This window comes from Bos grunniens, chromosome 4 (genome assembly GCF_055505025.1).
Source record: "Bos grunniens cultivar Pamir isolate PY7600 chromosome 4, Bosgru_T2T1.0, whole genome shotgun sequence".
NCBI classification, from domain to species: Eukaryota; Metazoa; Chordata; class Mammalia; order Artiodactyla; family Bovidae; genus Bos; species Bos grunniens.
In genome coordinates, this window is record NC_141168.1 from 14,378,297 (window position 1) to 14,395,933 (window position 17,637).

A 17,637-nucleotide genomic window follows, 5' to 3' on the forward strand; every position below is an offset into this window, starting at 1 on the left:
TGTGCTCAGTCGCTTCAGTCGTGTCCGACTCTGTGCGACACTATGGAACGTACCCCGCCAGACTCCTCTGGCCATGGGATTCTCCAGGCAAGAATACTGGAGTGGGTCGCAGGCCCTCCTGCAGGGGATCTTCCCAACCAAGGGATCAAACCCAAGTCTCTTAAGTCTCCTGCATTGGCAGTCAGGTTCATCACGGCTAGTTCCACCTGTGACAGGGATGGAAGAGGCTTTAGAACAAAGACTATGCCTGAGGAGGTAGTCGAAAACTTTCCAGTTGCCAACAGCAACCGCAGGGGAACTCACTACGAACACAGGCCCCTAAAGTTGAGTGTGTGGGCAAACACCTGCAGGTCCCATGGAAGCCTGTGGTCTGTGCCTTGGAGCCCTGAGCTGGCCCTGAGACTGCTAGAACCCAGTGAGCCTTAATGATTTCTATCCACCAACATTTACCGCTGCAGTATCTCAGGAGTTAGTCTATGGTCTCTTTCTATCCAAAGAACAGCTGAGTCCAAATCTACCTCTTTTTGTTGGGGTGTGTGTGTGTGTGCTTAGTTGTGCCTACTCTTTATGACAACATAGACTATAGCCCATCAGACTCCTCTGTCCAAGGAACTTTCCAGACAAGAATACTGGAGTGGGTAGCCATTCCCTTCTCCAGGGGATCTTACTGACCCAGGGTTGGAACCGGGGTCTTCTGCATTGCGCAGAAATTCTTTATCACTAGCGCCACATATTGGTGAGTGGAAAGCAAAAAACAACCTATTTAGGGGCTCTGGGAGCTGCAAGGAGACAGAAAGATGAGGTTTGTGAACAGGAAGGAGGCGACTGTGCTGCGCTGTGGTTGGGCTGCTGGCACAGAGATACACAGCCGAGTCCCCGGGCTCCGCTGGCTGGATCTTCAGATAGGAGTACGTTTTCTCAGGCCTTTCAGCATAAAACCGGTTTTTAGGCATCCCTGATCTGTCTAGTTGTTGCTCATCTTGAAAGTAAGTCAAAAACTCTGGACCCTGCCCCAGGGTCTGTCGGTACCAATAAAGGGAAACATGACCAGAAATTGGATCACACCTAAGATTTACAGTCTGGCCCCTCCCTGCGACCCTGTGCCTGGGGGACTGGGACACTGCTCCAGCTCCTGTGTGACCTGTGGGGACAGAAGTGGGGGACGGTCAGGTAGAGCCTTACCCACCACCCCCACACACACAAATACATTGGAACCACTTGGTTTGCTGAGGACTCACCCACCCCCAGGAGACAGAGGGTCACCCAGCAGAGGAGCCTGGAGCCCATGGCAGGGACAGAGCAGCAATGGGAGGTTCACCAGCTCAGGGTCCTTGTGAGCATGAGCAGGGGTGGTGGCGGCGGGGGTGGTGGCCTGTCACCTGTCCCCATAGGGCAGCTCCCATGGTGACATCACTGCCTCTGTCAATGCCCATGACTTCAGGGACATGTAATTTACATTGGGTTGGCCAAAACATTCGTTCAAGATTTTCCATAAAATGTTACGGGAAAACCCGAACGAATGTATTGGCCAGCCCAATATTATGACATACATAGATGACTAATTTAAATATTTATAATCTCCCCTTTTTTGGGCTTCCCCAGTGTCTCAGCAGTAAAGAATCTGCCAGGGATGCAGGAGCCCCAGGAAACATGGGTTAGATCCCTGTTTCAGAAAGATCCCCTGGAGGAAGGCATGGCAACCCCTTCCAGTATTCTTGCCTGGAGAATCCCTTAGACAGAGGAGCCTGGCGGGCTAAAGTCAGTACGGTTGCAAAGAGTTGGACACGACTGAAGTGACTTAGCACGCACGCGCGCAAGCTTCCCTTTTAACACAAGCAATGTGTGGGTTTTAGGGCTGCCTTCCCACAGGGCTCACATGTTGCTGCATCTCTACATTAATCTTCTCATCCTCCATCTCCCCTCGCCTGCAGGGCACTTTCACTCAGAGGGTCAACAGCACCTCCAATGTCAGATGTGTGCACGCTAAGTCACTTCAGTTGTGCCTGACTTTTTGCGACCCTATTCTCCCAGACTCCTCTGTCCATGGGATTTCCCAGGCACGAATACTGGAGTGGGCTACCATTCCCTTCTCCAGGGTATCTTCTCTACACAGAGATCGAACCTGTGTCTTAAGTCTCCAGCATTGTCAGGTGGGTTCTCTACCATTAGTCCCACCTGGGAAGCCCCCAAAGCCAGACACCAGGTGGTGAATTCTTTGTCTTACCTGCACATCACGGTCTGCCATGAGGACCCCTATTTCTGACCCAGCCCAGCACCCCGCCCATGGTCCCACAGTCATACAGGCTCCATGGTATTCACTTCGTAGGCAAGGGTGGGCAATGGAGGGGTCCACTTGATTTGGCCCAAGAAGCCTAATGAAGTCACTGACATATTCAGAGACACAAGGGGTGAAATGACGCCCCGGGAAGAGACCTCGGCTGAAAGCTTCTATTCCCTTCTGTGGGCCACAGACCAATTGCCCTCTCTGTGTTCCTCAATCTCCATGCAGCTTCATGTCTCCACAGCCCTCAGCAGAGCCTCACATTCGTCTAAGTCACCACTCATTAAAACACAGTTTCCTCAGAGCTTCTTTACAGAAGACCCAATTTCACTGACCTTTAAAACACTGGTGTGGAATATATCAATACAGTAACAATTCTGTTTTTCTGGAAACCTAGGAGGCTATGTTGCAAAAGTAATGTAGTTCTCACTTTCACTGCCATCAGAGCATCTGCTTGTTCAAAAGTCATTTGTTCACAGGCTAACGGTCATTACAAACATCCTCTCTTTCGGGGGAGGAGGGAGCAGGACCAGAGATGAGTGAGGGGTGGAGAGTAAGGCTGTAGAGTCTAGGAGGGGGACGCTCTGTAGCTCTGTGTCTTTACTGACCTGAATCTAGGAGGGCACTCAGAGGTGATGTTACATCCCACTGTCTCCACTGGTCTTGTTACACTGATCAGCTGTCCCAGCGCCCATGCAGCTCCATCATCACAGGAGCTCAAGGAGGAGACACACACGGGAGACAGAGTCCTGCTTCTGAGTAGATGGAGACCACATCCAGGAGAGAAAAGTTCATAATCTAGGACTCAAAAGTCAGAAGAAAGACATCCCATCTGTGCTCACAGTTCATCTGGGAAACAGCTGTACCCAGATGTGCCTGAACACACAGTGGGACCTTGAATGGGATCACAGGTAGGAGTTAATCACTAGGAAAGGCAGGACCCCTCCGCAGGGCACAGGATGCATTTTTGGAGTCTCTGAGATGGGAAGGGACATGACCCAGGTGACGGAGGAGCAGCGTGACTGGAGAAGAGAGGACTGGGGAGCTGAAGCCAGAGAGATGAAGGGTGGAAACACTCTGTCCCCTCTGGAAAGATGGGCAAGATCAGAAACCACATGAAAGCCAGGTTGATGAATAGTTTCAGAAAGACAGCAATGAGGTGCCCGGGGAGAGACAAGAGGGTCTAGACATATTTGATTTCCCATAACCTTCCCTCCTGGAGGTCTCAGGCTCAGGTGCTGACCAGGAGTCGGAGCTAGAGAAGCATCTTCCTGGATCACAGGGAGGATGCAGAGAAAGACAGAGATGGATGGTGGACATGTGTCCGCAAGGCCTGGAGTGAGATCCGGGCCAGTACAGACCACACACCAAGGGTCACACTGAAGGCACGTGGCAGCAAAGCCCTGAGACTCCCAGTGCTAGGAGCCTACAAGGGCCTCCCCCATCTTTTTGCACAGAGAGGAGGTGACCCTGCAGCGCTGTGGAGTACTGCTGGCGCAGAAGTACACAGATGTCTGGGAGCGGTTGGCGGACTCCAGCGTGAGAGGGAAGTTCTCTGTGCTTGATCTGGAGACGCTGTAGCCATCAGGCATGTCTCCTTTGTACGTGGTGTCAGTGAAAGATGAATAACGAATCAGCCTCAGCCTGAGTCCCAGGTCTTGTCGGTACCAGTACATACTGTCGTGGTACAGATCCTGAGTACATCTCAGTGTCACGTTCTGTCCTGTCTTCACGACCTGGAATCTGGGGTCCTGAGAGACACCAGCATGGACCGCCCCTGTGGAGAAGGAAGACTGATGCTTCCATCACAGCGGACAGGCTTAGTGCTGGCAGCCCCAAGGGGACCCTGCCCCCCAGGACTCACCTGTCTGCAGGAGACAGAAGACCACACAGCCCAGGAGGCAGGGGCTCATGGCGGGGGCAGGGCGGGTGGAGGGCCCTCTGGTCTGAGTGTGGATGAGAGGGGAGAAGGGCTCTCCAGGAGTTCTTCTGAGATGTCACTGTCCCTGCCAGGCTCCAGAGCCAACCAGTCAGTCAGGGGGCCACGCCTCTTCCCCCAGAGGCTCAAATCAGAAATGAACCTAAGTGAAGAGTTCACAACAGGGAAACCTGTCCAGATCAATGGACTTGAGCCTTACAAGTTGTTGTAACCCTTCTGTAAACAGTTTGCAACTTTATTCACTTTTTCTAGAGATAATTCTTCATTCATACTTTTATTACTTTTACCTGCATATTTCTGTAGTGTTGAATCTCAGGAAAATCCTTTGGGCTTCCAGCTGCCCTTTATGACTCATGAATCCCAAATACATCTTCAAGTGTCTAGGTAAGTGTTAGTTGCTCAGTCATGTCTGACTCTTTGTGACCCCATGCACTGTAGCCCACCAGGCCCCTCTGTCCATGGGATTCTCCATGCAAGAATACTGGAGTGGGTTGCCATTTCCTCCTCCATGGGATCTTCCAGACCCAGGGATCGAACCCAAGTCTCTTACATCTCCCTCATTGGCAGGCAGAATCAGGAAGGTCCCCTGCAGAAGGAAATGGTAACCCACTCCAGTACTCTTGCCTGCAAAATCCCATGGACAGAGAAGCCTGGTAGACTACAGTCCATGGGATCGCAGAGTCAGACACAACTGAGCGACTTCACCTTCTTTCTTTCTTTCACTTTAGCGCCACCTGGGAGAGTGTCCATTTCTACTTTCGTTAATTAACCACAGTCCTGTTGATGTCCTTCGACCTGCAATGATTCTTTTGGCATCTTGTTCCCCAACCGCAGGTCAGACTTATCCACACTTGAGGAATCTTTTGGCTCTATTTCTTATCAATTCACCAACAGATGGGTCCCCTGCCAGATGCATCTACATTCCCATCCTGTTCACTGGACACAGGGCTTGCAGTTTCTGAAGGGGGGAAGGGGAAGAGCAAGTGGAACCACGTCCAGCTTGGGACTTGCCGTTCTTTGTGGAGAGAAGCCAGTTGCCCAGCACCACGGATGACCTGGGCTTCTCTCAGATTGTGAGAATGGTAAGGAATCTGCCTGCCAATGCAGGAGACATAAGACGTGCAGTTTTGATACCTGGGTTGGAAAGATCCCCTGGAGGAGGACATGGCTACCCACTCCACTATTCTTGCCTGGAGAATCCCATGGACAGAGGAGCCTGACTGGCTACTGTCCATGGGGTCACAAAGAGTCAAACACGACTGAAGCAACTAAACACTCACACACACACAAGCAGGTGACAAAGGAACGTATACGTGGGACGGATGCAGGGAGAGGTGGCAGACTCCAGGTTAAAGGAAAAATGCTCTGATTTTAGGTGAGACATCCATTCCATGGGAATGCTTCCTTGTGAAGTGGGGATTGCATTAATTCAGAAACAAATATCATAGAGCTCCTCAAACGCTTATCTTGTTGTACATCATCCCACACATAGAAGCCCCCACACATGCTGCAGTGCTCTGCTCTCTGCAGATTCTCAGTGGTATTTGAAACCAGGGACCCTAAAAATTATACAGCTATTCCTGGTTACATGACGCTGAATCTGTGGTGACCTCCTGATGTGCTGGTTTCCTCAGAGCACGACCACACGTCACAGGCCTGGGTGACGCAGCATTCCTGGCAGGGGTCAGATTGTGTGTGGTGAGGACCACAAGTGATAAGGACAGGCTTGAGCAGCATTCCTTGCTCTAACGGTTATGAAATATGAGGGCTGGGCAGGCCGATTCCCCTTAGATAAATAAGCAGATAAAATAATACTTATCTTGCAATATCATTTTGAGCATTAAAAAATTTCAGGAAAGAATGTCTAGGAAAGGCTGTCCACTTTACCAGGGCCTGGGTCTCACTGGCTGGCAGTCGATGCCCGGCAACCACTTCCTGAGCTGGGGCAGGAGTGTTTTTGTCCCAGAGGCTCCTTATCATGCAGCACTGTGTCTTGCCTACTGGCACAGAGATACACGGCTGAGTCTGTCAGTTCCAAGGAGCTCAGGTTCATCTGAGAGCGAGAGTCACCGAACTGTTCACCTGAGAATCGATCAGGCATGTTTCCTTTTGTACGCACTTTCCCATCATAATACAGAATGAGGAACTGGGGGCCCTGGCCCAGGGCCTGTTGGTACCAGGATACATAGCGGTGTCCAGATTCAGGGGAACATCTCAGAGTCACTTGCTGCTTTCTTGATTTGATCAGGTATTTGGGGGTCTGGGTGACTTCAGAATCCACCAGGCCTGTTGGGGAGGAGACAGAAGGAAGCTGAGGGCAGAGCACAGGGGAGCCTCCTGCTGCAGCCCTCATCGCCACGCTTCTATCTCAGGGAGGCAAAGACATCTCAGAAGCTCCCACACTGTGTCCAGGACTCACCTGCTCCCAGGAGGCAGAGAGTCACACAGCAGAGGAGCCTGGAGCCCATGGCAGCATCAGGAACCCAAGACTGCTGGTAGATGGGGGCGGGACTCCTGGGGTGAGTGGTGTAAAGTGCTGACCCTCCTGCTTCCCTGACTGGAGCATTTGCCTATGATGTCCCTGCTCTGTGTCTCTGCAGGCTGACCCAGGGCTGGCTCCTCTATGCCATTCCCTGTCCTGACAGCCCCTCAGCAAAGGGTGGGTGTGAGGTGAGTTTCATCCCCTGGTCCATGTGCCCACAACGTGTCTTGTTCTGCTCTGTCTGACCCTGCCAGACACTCATCATCCAGCCCTCACCAGATACCCCAAGCTCTCACCCTCTCCTTGCCATGCTGCTCGAGGAGACAGCCCCCTGGGCACATCCTGAAACTCCAGGTAGGTCCCCAGTCCCCCGGGCAGTGAGGAGGCTGTGCTGGCTCCATGTGTCCCAGGACCACTCAGGGAACTCAAACCTGCTCCCAGATGCAAGCATGTAGCCAAGGTTGCCTTAAGCTGCCCTCCCCAGGTGACTCCTAAGCCCTCCCCAAACACCATGCTTACCGTGGAAACACAATGCCTCCACGTGGCCAAAGGTCGAGGGCCTCATGGATGAGCAGCATCTGTTTAAAGCAAAGGTACAAAAATCCCACACCCTGAACACACACACACACACACACACACACACACATCTGTTCTACTGCCTTCCTAGCCTGGCTCATTAGGGTTGATTTTCAAATCCACTCTTAGCCTCTAGAGGTAGAATCCTGTATGATCTGACCGTATTACTAAGAAGGAAATAACTGCTTCACCAGTACAATGATGGTAGTTAGCTAAAGATGGAAATATATGATCATAAAATAAATGCTCAAAGGATCTCAAGTGAATCTGCCTGCAAACATGTCTTCATAACTACTTCTGGTTAATCAGAGGCATATATGTTGAGATTTCCTATTTAAATTAAGCATTATCAAATTCCATGTATACTTTTTCTAAAGAAGTTTTATAAATGTGGACTCAATTATTTCTGCATTTATAAAATCGTGATATAATGGGGGTGATGCAGGATATATTTTGACTTTGAGAAGATTTTGATGAGGGTGCCAGGTGGTGCCAACCTGGCCTAGGTTAGGTGAGATGCTAAGGATGTTGGGGGGCGGGGAGTGCGTGTCGAGAACACACAAAGGCAATCTGTCCCCTTCAAATGGACTCACGTGTGTTTGGGGATGATACGTAATTAACTAAAGTTTGTTTCTTTTTCATGAGTCCATACATGTTGCTTAAAACAGACCGCATGGAGAGGCCTTTTTAAAAGCCTCCCTGAGACTTGGGAACGGACCTGACCCAGATGAGGGAGGGGCTTGTGGCCGCAGTAGAGAGGGTCAGGGAGCTGATGCAGGGAGGTGGGGAGAGGAATGTCCTGCCCGCCTGGGAAAAGTGGACAAGAGCAGAGACCATGTGAGAGCCAGGCTAGGGGAGAACGTTCCAGAAAGACAGAAATGAGCTGCCTGAGGTGAGACAAGTGTCTAGATGTATCTAGTTTACCAACAACCTTCCTGCTAGGTCTCAGGCTCAGGTGATGACAAGGAATATGACCTGGAGAAGCTTCTTCCTGGTTCACATGGAGGATGCAGAGGAAATACAGAGATCAATGAGGACACATGGCCCCGAGGCCCGGGAGTGAGGCTCAGGCCAACCTAGTCCACACACCCAGGCTCACACTGCAGGCACACGGTCTGCAAAGCCCCGAGGCTCCCGGTGCTGGGAGCCCGCACGGGGCCCTCAGCGGTCTTTTTGCACAGAGAGGAGGTGGCCACGCAGCGCTGTGGAGTACCTGCTGGCGCAGAAGTACACAGATGTCTGGGAGCGGTTGGCAGACTCCAGCGTGAGAGCAAAGTTCTCTTTGTTTGATCTAGAGACGCTGTAGCCATCGGGCATGTCTCCTGGCTCGCTAGTGTGCCCACCATCTGAGTAATGGATCAGCCTCAGCCCGTGTCCCAGGTCTTATCGGTACCAGGACATGTAGTTATGACCCAGATCCTGAGAACATCTCAGTGTCGCATTCTGTCCTGTCCTCACGACCTGGAATCTGGGGTCCTGAGTGACTCCAGCATGGACCGCCCCTGTGGAGAAGGAGGACCGATGCTGCAGTCATAGCAGACAGGCTTAGTGCTGGCACCCCGAAGGGGACCCTGCCCCCAGGACTCACCTGCCTGCAGGAGACAGAAGACCACACAGCCCAGGAGGCAGGGGCTCATGGCGGGGGCGGGGCAGGCGTAGGGCCCTCTGGTCTGAGTGTGGATGAGAGGGGAGAGGGGCTCTCCAGGGAGTCCTTCTGAGATGTCACTGTCCCTGCCAGGCCCCGGAGCCAAACTGTCACTCAGTGAGCCACGCCCCTTCCCCCAGAGAATCAAATCAGAAATGAACCTGAGAGATAAATTCACAACCCGGACACCCATCCAGATAACGGACAAAAGCCTCACACGTTGCTGTAACATTTCTGTATGTGTTAAAGTTTTTTTCTGTAAATGTTAAAGTGATTAAACGATTTGGATGTTCTAGTCCAGAAATAAATCTTCATTAACGTGTATATTACTTGTATTTATCTACATGTTTCTGGAGTTTTGAATCCTGGGGAATCCTTCTGGCATCCTGCTGCCCTTTATGATATGTGTCCCAAGAGCTCTTCAAGAGGAGAAGGCAATGGCACCCCAATCCAGTACTCTTGCCTGGCAAATCCCAGAGACGGGGGAGCCTGATGGGCTGCCGTCTATGGGGTCACACAGAGCTGGACACGACAGAAGCGACTTAGCAGCAGCAGCAGCACTTCAAGGCTCCATTTCCGCAACATTGACCACAGTCCTGAGCCTGTCCCTCCACCTACCATGTTTCTCCAGGTTTCTGCTCCCAACCTCATCGCAGGCTCATCAGCATTTGAGGAATTTGTTTGGTCTGCTTCTAATCAATTCACTGACAGACGGTCCACCTGTCAAACGCAGGTACAGCTCCCTCATGTTCAGGGCAGCCCGTGATTCCCGTGTTGGGGAGAGGGAGCAAGCAGAGCCCCCTCAGGCCAGTGACTCACCTTTCTGGGTGGAGAGAATTGGGTGCCCAGCACAGGATGACGTTTAGCCACAAAGGATGCAGGAGGGACGTGGAGGGAGGTGCAGATGCCAGGGTGATGAAAAATGCTCAGTTTTTATTTGAGATGTCCCTCTCATGGGAATACCTCTTTGTGAAGTGTGGCTGCCATTCACTGAGTAACAGTTCATATCATAGAGCCCCAAACTGTATCTTGTTACACACAGCACAACAGGTATATGTAATTTGCTTGTACAGAGATAGTTCCATGAGTGAGGGGCCCACGGCTGTTGAGAAGAAACTTGCGCCGGGATGCTAGCTGTAACACTTATGAAATATGAGATACGGGCAACTCATGTCCCCTCAGATGTACAAACAGTTAAAATAATACTTATTTTGATGACTTTAGTGAGCATTAAAACATACCAAGAAGTAAATGTCTGGGAAAGTCTATCTCTCTATCATGACTGGGCTTGGCAGGCTGGCAGCTGACACACAGGCACCACTTCCTGAGCTGGGGCAGGAGTGTTTTTGTCCCAGAAGCACCTGATCATGCAGGGCTGTGTCTTGGCTGCTGGCACAGAGATACACGGCTGAGTCCATCAGCTCCAAGGAGCTCAAGTTCAGTTCAGAGCGAGAGTCACTAAACTATTTTCCTGAGATTCTATTCGGGAACTGTGCTTCTCCCCTCACTTTCTGCCTGTAATACTCAACGAGGAACTCGGGGCCCTGGCCCAGGGCCTGTTGGTACCAGTACACGGAGAGGTGTCCAGAGACAGGGGAGCATCCCAGGGTCCCTCGCTGTCCTTTTGCTTTAATCAGGTATCTCGGGGTTTGGGTGACTCCAGAATCCACAAGGCCTGTGGGGGAAGAAGACTAGGGCTGAGAAAGAATGCAGAAGAGAACCAGATGGTGCCTTGGATTCAGGCAGAGTCAGGCTAGGAACACGGATTCTCCCCTGTGCCAAACACCCACCTGCTGCCAAGAGACACAGAGCCACACAGTAGACGCGGCCGCAGTCCATGGCAGGAGGGCCAGAGCTGGTAGGCGTATCCGTGCTCAGAGCTCTGGTTCTCTGAGAGCTGGGGTTCTGGGCCTCCTTCCTCTGACTGGAGGTGAGGCAGTGACGTCACTGCTCTGATGTCATTGCCTCTGCTGGTTCCCAGGAATCCGACCTCTCATTCCAGGTCGCTGATCCAGGAACCCTGCTCTGTCCTGCAAAGTGTCTTAGATAACACGTGAGCTGGACTGCTGGTGTAGGCGAGGCTGGCTTTATGCCCGACGCCCTTCCCCATGGCTCCTTTGCTTTTCTTTCAGGCAGGTGTTGCTCTTTTCTGTTTCTCTTTCCTACCACCTCCGAGCTCCATACCCTTCACTTTTGCTGCAACCTCAGAGGCTCCCTCAGCACTGCATAGTTGAAGTTCATGGCTCCCAGCTGGGACAGCAAGCCTGAAAATTAATGCCTGTGCTAGTAGGGATTCTAGAGATAAAAAAACCAAATAAAGCTTTCTCTTAGGCCTCCTGGTCCCAGGCACTAGCTCTGTCTGCTTGCTCTGCCCAGAAACTTGTGGTGTTTCTCAGCTGCACAGCGTCCCCATGTGCTGTATGTGTGGAAATCAAGACTGTCTGCCCAAATTTAATAGTCATGGGATGTGTTCATATTAGAGAATATTTCACTGTTTGGCGATTGAACTGTGTTTTTGCTTGTTTTGTTTTTCTAAAGAACACACACACAATTAGAAACACAAACACACACACCAGCCTGCCATAGCTGATTCATGATTTTGTATTTCAAGAGAAAAGAAATGTGCTTATGCAGGAAATATTTGATATTTGACTTTTAGAAGATTGTGATGAGGGAGATGCTACAAACTTGGGTTAGGTTTTGTCCCTGGTGGTGTTCAGTGGCTAACTCGAGTCCAACTCATTGAAACCCCATGCATTGCAGCGTCCCAGGCTCCCCTTTATCACTATCTCCCACATTTGCACAAATTCATGTCTGTTAGTCGGTGATGCTATCTAACCACCTCTTTCTCTGCCACCCCCTTCTCCTCTTGCTTTCAGTCTTTCCAGCATCAGGGTCTAGGCTATTTAGATGCTAAAGACAGGCAATGGTGGAGAATACATACACACACAGCTTGTCTCTCCTCCCCAGGGACGACCAGGGAATTTTGGATGATTAATAATTAACTGAGGTTGCATTCTCTTTGAGGACCCCAGATAACCTTCTCAAACATGCCCAGTTAGGGATCATTACAAGGTTCCCTGGGTGATGGGCAAGGACATGACCCAGATGAAGGAGGAGCAGCAGAGCTGAAGTAGAGAAGAGTGGGAACGAGGGCCAGGAAGGTGGGAGAGAAAGGCCCACATCTGGGGAAGTTGGACAAGAGCAGAGACCACTCAAGGGCCACCCTGGGGGAGAGCCTTCCACAGCGACAGGCATGTGGTGCCCGGGGAGAGACAAGAGGGTCTAGATGTATCTCATTTCCCAACGTCATTCCCTCTTGGAGGCCTCACGTTCAGACTGTTGACTAGGAGGCAGAGCTGGGTACCATCTTTAGGCTCGCATGGCAGCTAGAGTGAAAAGACAGAGAGTGAGGGTGGACACATGTCCACGAGGCCCTGTCGTCAGGTCCATGCCAGGAAGATTAAACATCGCTGGCTATGCTGCCAGTATGTGTCTGTGGGCTCCGAGTCTCCAGGTGCTAGGAGCATGTAAGGGGTTCCCCGAGTTCCAGGCTACAGGGCCCTCATCTACTTTTTTGCACAGAAAGGAGGTGGCCGTGCAGCACCGTGGAGTAACTGCTGGCACAGAAGTACACAGATGTCTGGGAGTGGTTGGCAGACTCCAGCGTGAGAGGGAAGTCCTCTGTGCTTGGTCTGGAGACACTGTAACCCTCGGGTATGTCTCCTTTAACCGTGTTGGGAGCAGCAAATGAGTAATGGATCAGCCTCAGCCCGTGTCCCAAGTCTTGTTGGTACCAGTACATGCAGTCATGACCCAGATCCTGAGTACATGTCAGTGTAGCCTTCTGTCCTGTCCTCACGACCTGGAACCTGGGGTCCTGAGTGACACCAGCATGGACCGCCCCTGTGGAGAAGGAGGACCGATGCTACAGTCACAGTGGACATGCTTAGTGCTGGCACCGCAAAGGGGACCCTGCACCCAGGACTCACCTGCCTGCAGGAGACAGAAGACCACACAGCCCAGGAGGCAGGGGCTCATGGCGGGGGCGGGGCAGGCGGAGGGCCCTCTGGTCTGAGTGTGGATAAGATGGGAGAGGGGCGCTTCAGGGAGGCCTTGCCAGATTTCACTGTCCCTGCCAGGCCCACAGCCAACCTGTCACTCAGGGGCCACACCTCTTCCCCCAGAGGCTCAAATCAGAAATGAACCTGAGTGAAGAGTTCAAAACAGAAACAACCCATCCAGATCAATGGACTTGAGCCTTATGACTTGTTGTATCCTTTCTATAAACAGTTTACAACTTTAAGTGTGTTGTATTCCAGAGATAATTCTTCATTCCTAAGTATGTGAAGTTATATGCAGATTTCTAACTGCAGGGTTGGGGGTTACTCAGTGCTCCTAAATAGCACATTGTTCAAGAGTCAACTACAATCCATACATCAGTAAAGTTGATTTTAACATGCCTGAGGAGGGATGTATGTCACATGCTCTGGCTAATATCCTGCACTAAATCAACAGGCAGAATTATTTTCTCCCCTGTGATTTCTAGAGGCCTCAGCTGGAGGCAAAATGTGTCCATCTCTATATTTGCACCTAAGAAATGGTGGAAGAGGCTGTCAGAGATTAGCAAAGGGACTCAGGAAATCCAGAGTCCTGTTATGTGCCAGGGACTTCATGCTTCCTAAATTCCTAGGCAGGCGTGGAAGTTGTTGGGATGACTAATTTAATGTGTCACCTTGACTAGGCCACAGATATTTAGTTCCACATTGTTCTGAATGTCCCTGTGAGGATGTGTTGGTGAGAGATAAATATGTGAAAGTTATCAATAGATTTTAAAATCAGATTAGATGAACATCTTTATTGGTAAGGCAGATGAACTTCCATAATGTAGTAGGTCTCATGCAAAGAGATGAAGAAATGAACAGAACAAAAACCCTAAACCTCTCCTAGGTAGGAGAGAATTATCCAGCTGATGGCCTTCACTAGACTATCACCTCTCCCTGCCTAACAGCCTTTGAAATTAAACAACAGCTCTTCTTAGGTGGCTAATAACATGAGCCCAGCTTCTAGACCCTGGACTATTAACAACTATGTGTGTCAAATACTTTAAATGATAACACACACACACACACACATATATATATGTGTGTGTATATATATGTTTTTTTGTTTTATGGAAGAATCATATAATGGGGGCGAGGACCACAGTGACAAGAACAGACCTGAGTCTGATTCCTTGTTCTGATATTTATGAAGTATGAGATCTGGGCAAGCCACTCCCCCTCAGATATGTAAAGAGTTAAAATAATACTTATCTTGTATGATCTTTGGAGCATTAAAACATATCAAGACATGAATGTCTGGGAAAGGCTGTCTGCTTTAGCAGAATTAGGCCCGGCTGGGGGGCAGTTGATACCTTCACACCACTTTCTGAGCTGGGCCAGGATGTTTTTGTTCCAGAGGCACCTGATCATATAGGGCTGTGTCTTGGTTGCTGGCACAGAGATATACGGCTGAGTCTTTCAGCCCCAAGGAGCTCAAGCTCAGTTCAGAGCTAGAGTCACTGAACTGTTGACCTGAGAATCACCCTAATAGGTTTGCTTCTCCTCTCACATTCTGTTGAAATAGTGAACGAGGAACTGGGGGCCCTGGCCCAGGGCCTGTTGGTACCAGTACACAGAGAGGTGTCCAGACTCAGGGGAACATCTCAGTGTCACTTGCTGCTTTCTTGATTTGATCAGGTATTCGGGGTCTGGGTGATTTCAGAATCCACCAGGCCTGCTGGGAGGAGACAAGGAAGCTGAGGGCAGAGCACAGGGAAGGCTCCTGCTGCAGCCCTCATCGCCAGGCTTCTATCTCAGGAGGCAAAGACATCTCAGAACCTCCCACACTGTGTCCAGGACTCACCTGCTCCCAGATGGAAGAAGTCACACAGCAGAGGAGCCTGGAGCCCATAGCAGCATCAGGAACCCAAGACAGCTGCTGGCTGGGGGCGGGGCTCCTGGGTGAGTGGTGTAAAGTGTTAATCCCCAGGCTTCCCTAATTGGAGCATTTGCCTATGACGTCACTGCTCTGTGCCTATGCAGGCTGTTTCCAAATTCTCTGGACCCCTTGTCAGGACCCATGATGGACTCCTCTATGCCCTTCCTGCCCTTCACAGCCCCTGAGCAAGGGATGGATGTGAAGGGTGCCCCATCCCCATGTCCCCAACTCCCACAGCATACCTTGTTGTCCCCTGCCAGCCCCTGCCTGACACGCAGCCAGGCACTCACCTGGCCAGCAGTCACCAGGCAATCAGCTGACAATCACCCAGCCCTCACCAGTCACTCCAACCCTTCACCTCCACTTCCCTTGCAGCTCCTGGAGACCATCTCCTGGGCACATCCTGAGGATCCAGGCACATTCCCACTTTCCTGGGCAGCGAGGAGTCTGTACTGGTTCCATATGTCCTGGAACCTCAGGACCTCAGGGAACTCAAACCTGCTTTCTCATTTAAGCATGTAGCTAAGGTTCCTTAAAGCTGCCCTCCCCAGGGTGACTCTCCACCCCTCCCAGGACCCACTGCTTGCCGTGGGCCCACAGTGCCTGCTAGTGGTCAATGGTCCACAGTCTCATGGATCTGTGCCTTCTGTCTAAAGCAAGAATGTAAATACCCCACACCCTGCACACACACACACACACACACACACACACACACACACACAAAACACACACTTATTCTACTGTCTTCCCAAGCTGGCTGAGTTAAGATTGATCTTCAAATTCCCTTTAGCCTCTGGAGGTAAAAGACTGTAGAAACCAACATTTCAATTAAGAAGAAAATAATTGCACTGACAGTAGTATGCTAAGGTGGAATCACACAGACCTTCAATACAGACACTCTGCTGAGCTCAGGTGAATACAGCCTGGAGCACTGCATTCTGTAGATCCCTCTGATTAATCAGATCCACATATTTCTAAATTTTCTATATAAATTATTACTAATTCTAGGGAATGGATTTATATACAGAGATTATATATATTAACTCATTTAGTTTTAAAGTTATAAAACTTGAAATAAAAAAAACCCAACCATCCACTACATTTAACGTCGATGTAGCTGGGCGTGATATGAGACAGCACACTCAGTGTCACACTGCAGGCATGTGGCCCTGGGTTCCAAGGCTCGCGTGTGAGACACCTGCAAGGGGCTCTCCTCCTTCCAGGCTGCAGGGATTCCCTCATCTTTTTGCACAGCGAGGAGGTTGCCGTGCAGCGCCGTGGATAACCGCAGGCGCTGAAGTACACAGATATCTGGGAGCGGTTGGCAGACTCCAGCGTGAGAGGGAAGTCCTCTGTGCTTGGTCTGGAGACGCTGTAGCCCTCAGGCACGGCTCCTTTCTCCATGGCAGGAGGGATAACTGAGTAATGGATCAGCCTCAGCCCGTGTCTTCGGTCTTGTCGGTACCAGTACATATTGCTGAAGCTCAGATCCTGAGTACATGTCAGTGTCGCGTTCAGTCCTCTCCTCACGACCTGGAATCTGGGGTCCTGAGAGACACCAGCATGGACCACCCCTGTGGAGAAGGAGGACCAATGCTGCAGTCACAGCGGACAGGCTTAGAGCTGGAACCCTGAAGGGGACCCTGCACCCAGGACTCACCTGCCTGCAGGAGACAGAAGACCACACAGCCCAGGAGGCAGGGGCTCATGGCGGGGGCGGGGCAGGCGGAGGGCCTTCTGGTCTGAGTGTGGATGAGAGGGAGAGGGGCTCTCCAGGGAGTCCTTCTGAGATGTCACTGTCCCTGTCAGGCCCAGGAGCCAATCTGTCACTCAGGAGCAATGCCCCTTCCGCCAGAGGCTCAAATCAGAAATGAACCTGAGAGATAAGTTCACAATGGACATAAGCCGTACAAGTTGATGTAACTCTTCTGTAAAACTGATTAAGTTTTGTGTGTGTTCTAGTCCAGAGATAATTCACATTGATACATGTATTACTTCTATTTATCTGCATATATCTGTAGTTTAAATCTTGTGGAAATCCTTCTGGCTTCCTGTTGCCCTGTTTAGCTCATGTGTCCCATTAGGACTTCAAGGTTTCATTTTTGCAAAGCTGACCACAGTCCTGAGATTGTCCCTCCACCTACCACGTTTCTCCAGATCTCTGCTCCCAAACTCACTGCAGGCTCATCAACATTTGAGAAATCTGTTTGGTCTATTTCTAATTGAGTCACTGACAGACGGTCCGCCAGGCAAATGTGGGTACAGCTTCTTCATGTTCCCAGGAGGCCCTGACTCCCATGTCGGTGCAGGGCAGGGAGCAAGCAGAGCCCCCTCAAGACTGTGACCCACCTCTCTTGGTGGAGAGAAGCTGGGCGCCCAGCACAGGATGACGTATTGGCATAAAGGAATTCAGATGTAGGAGGGACGTGGAGGGAGGTGCAGATGTCAGGTCAAATGAAAAATGCTCTGTTTTTATTTGAGACATTCCTCCCATGGGAATATCTCAGAGGCTCCCACACTGTGTGCAGGACTCACCTGCTCCCAGCAGGCAGAGAGTCACACAGCAGAGGAGCCTGGAGCCCATGGCAGCATCAGGAACCCAGGACTACTGCTAGCTCAGGCAGGGCTCCTGGGGTGAGTGGCGAAGAGTACTAACCCTCTTGCTTCCCTGGTTGGAGCATTTGCCTATTTCGTCACTGCTCTGTGTCTCTGCAGTGCCTTTCCTGATCCAC

General features: G+C 50.9%; 1 long non-coding RNA gene and 1 gene segment (V, D, J or C); both read right to left on the reverse strand.

Moving 5' to 3' along the window:
* Nucleotides 1-989: 989 nt before the first annotated feature.
* On the reverse strand, nt 990-2,878 carry LOC147373637 (uncharacterized). Its single transcript, XR_015163139.1, has 2 exons — nt 1,239-2,878; nt 990-1,141 (listed from the first exon to the last, which is right to left on the reverse strand). It is a non-coding gene; the product is annotated as an uncharacterized LOC147373637 (long non-coding RNA).
* An 821-nt stretch (nt 2,879-3,699) lies between these two features.
* On the reverse strand, nt 3,700-4,194 carry LOC147373638 (T cell receptor beta variable 6-4-like). The segment is given in 2 exon segments: nt 3,700-4,058; nt 4,146-4,194. Coding segments are annotated over 2 exon segments (408 nt in total).
* Nucleotides 4,195-17,637: the final 13,443 nt, after the last annotated feature.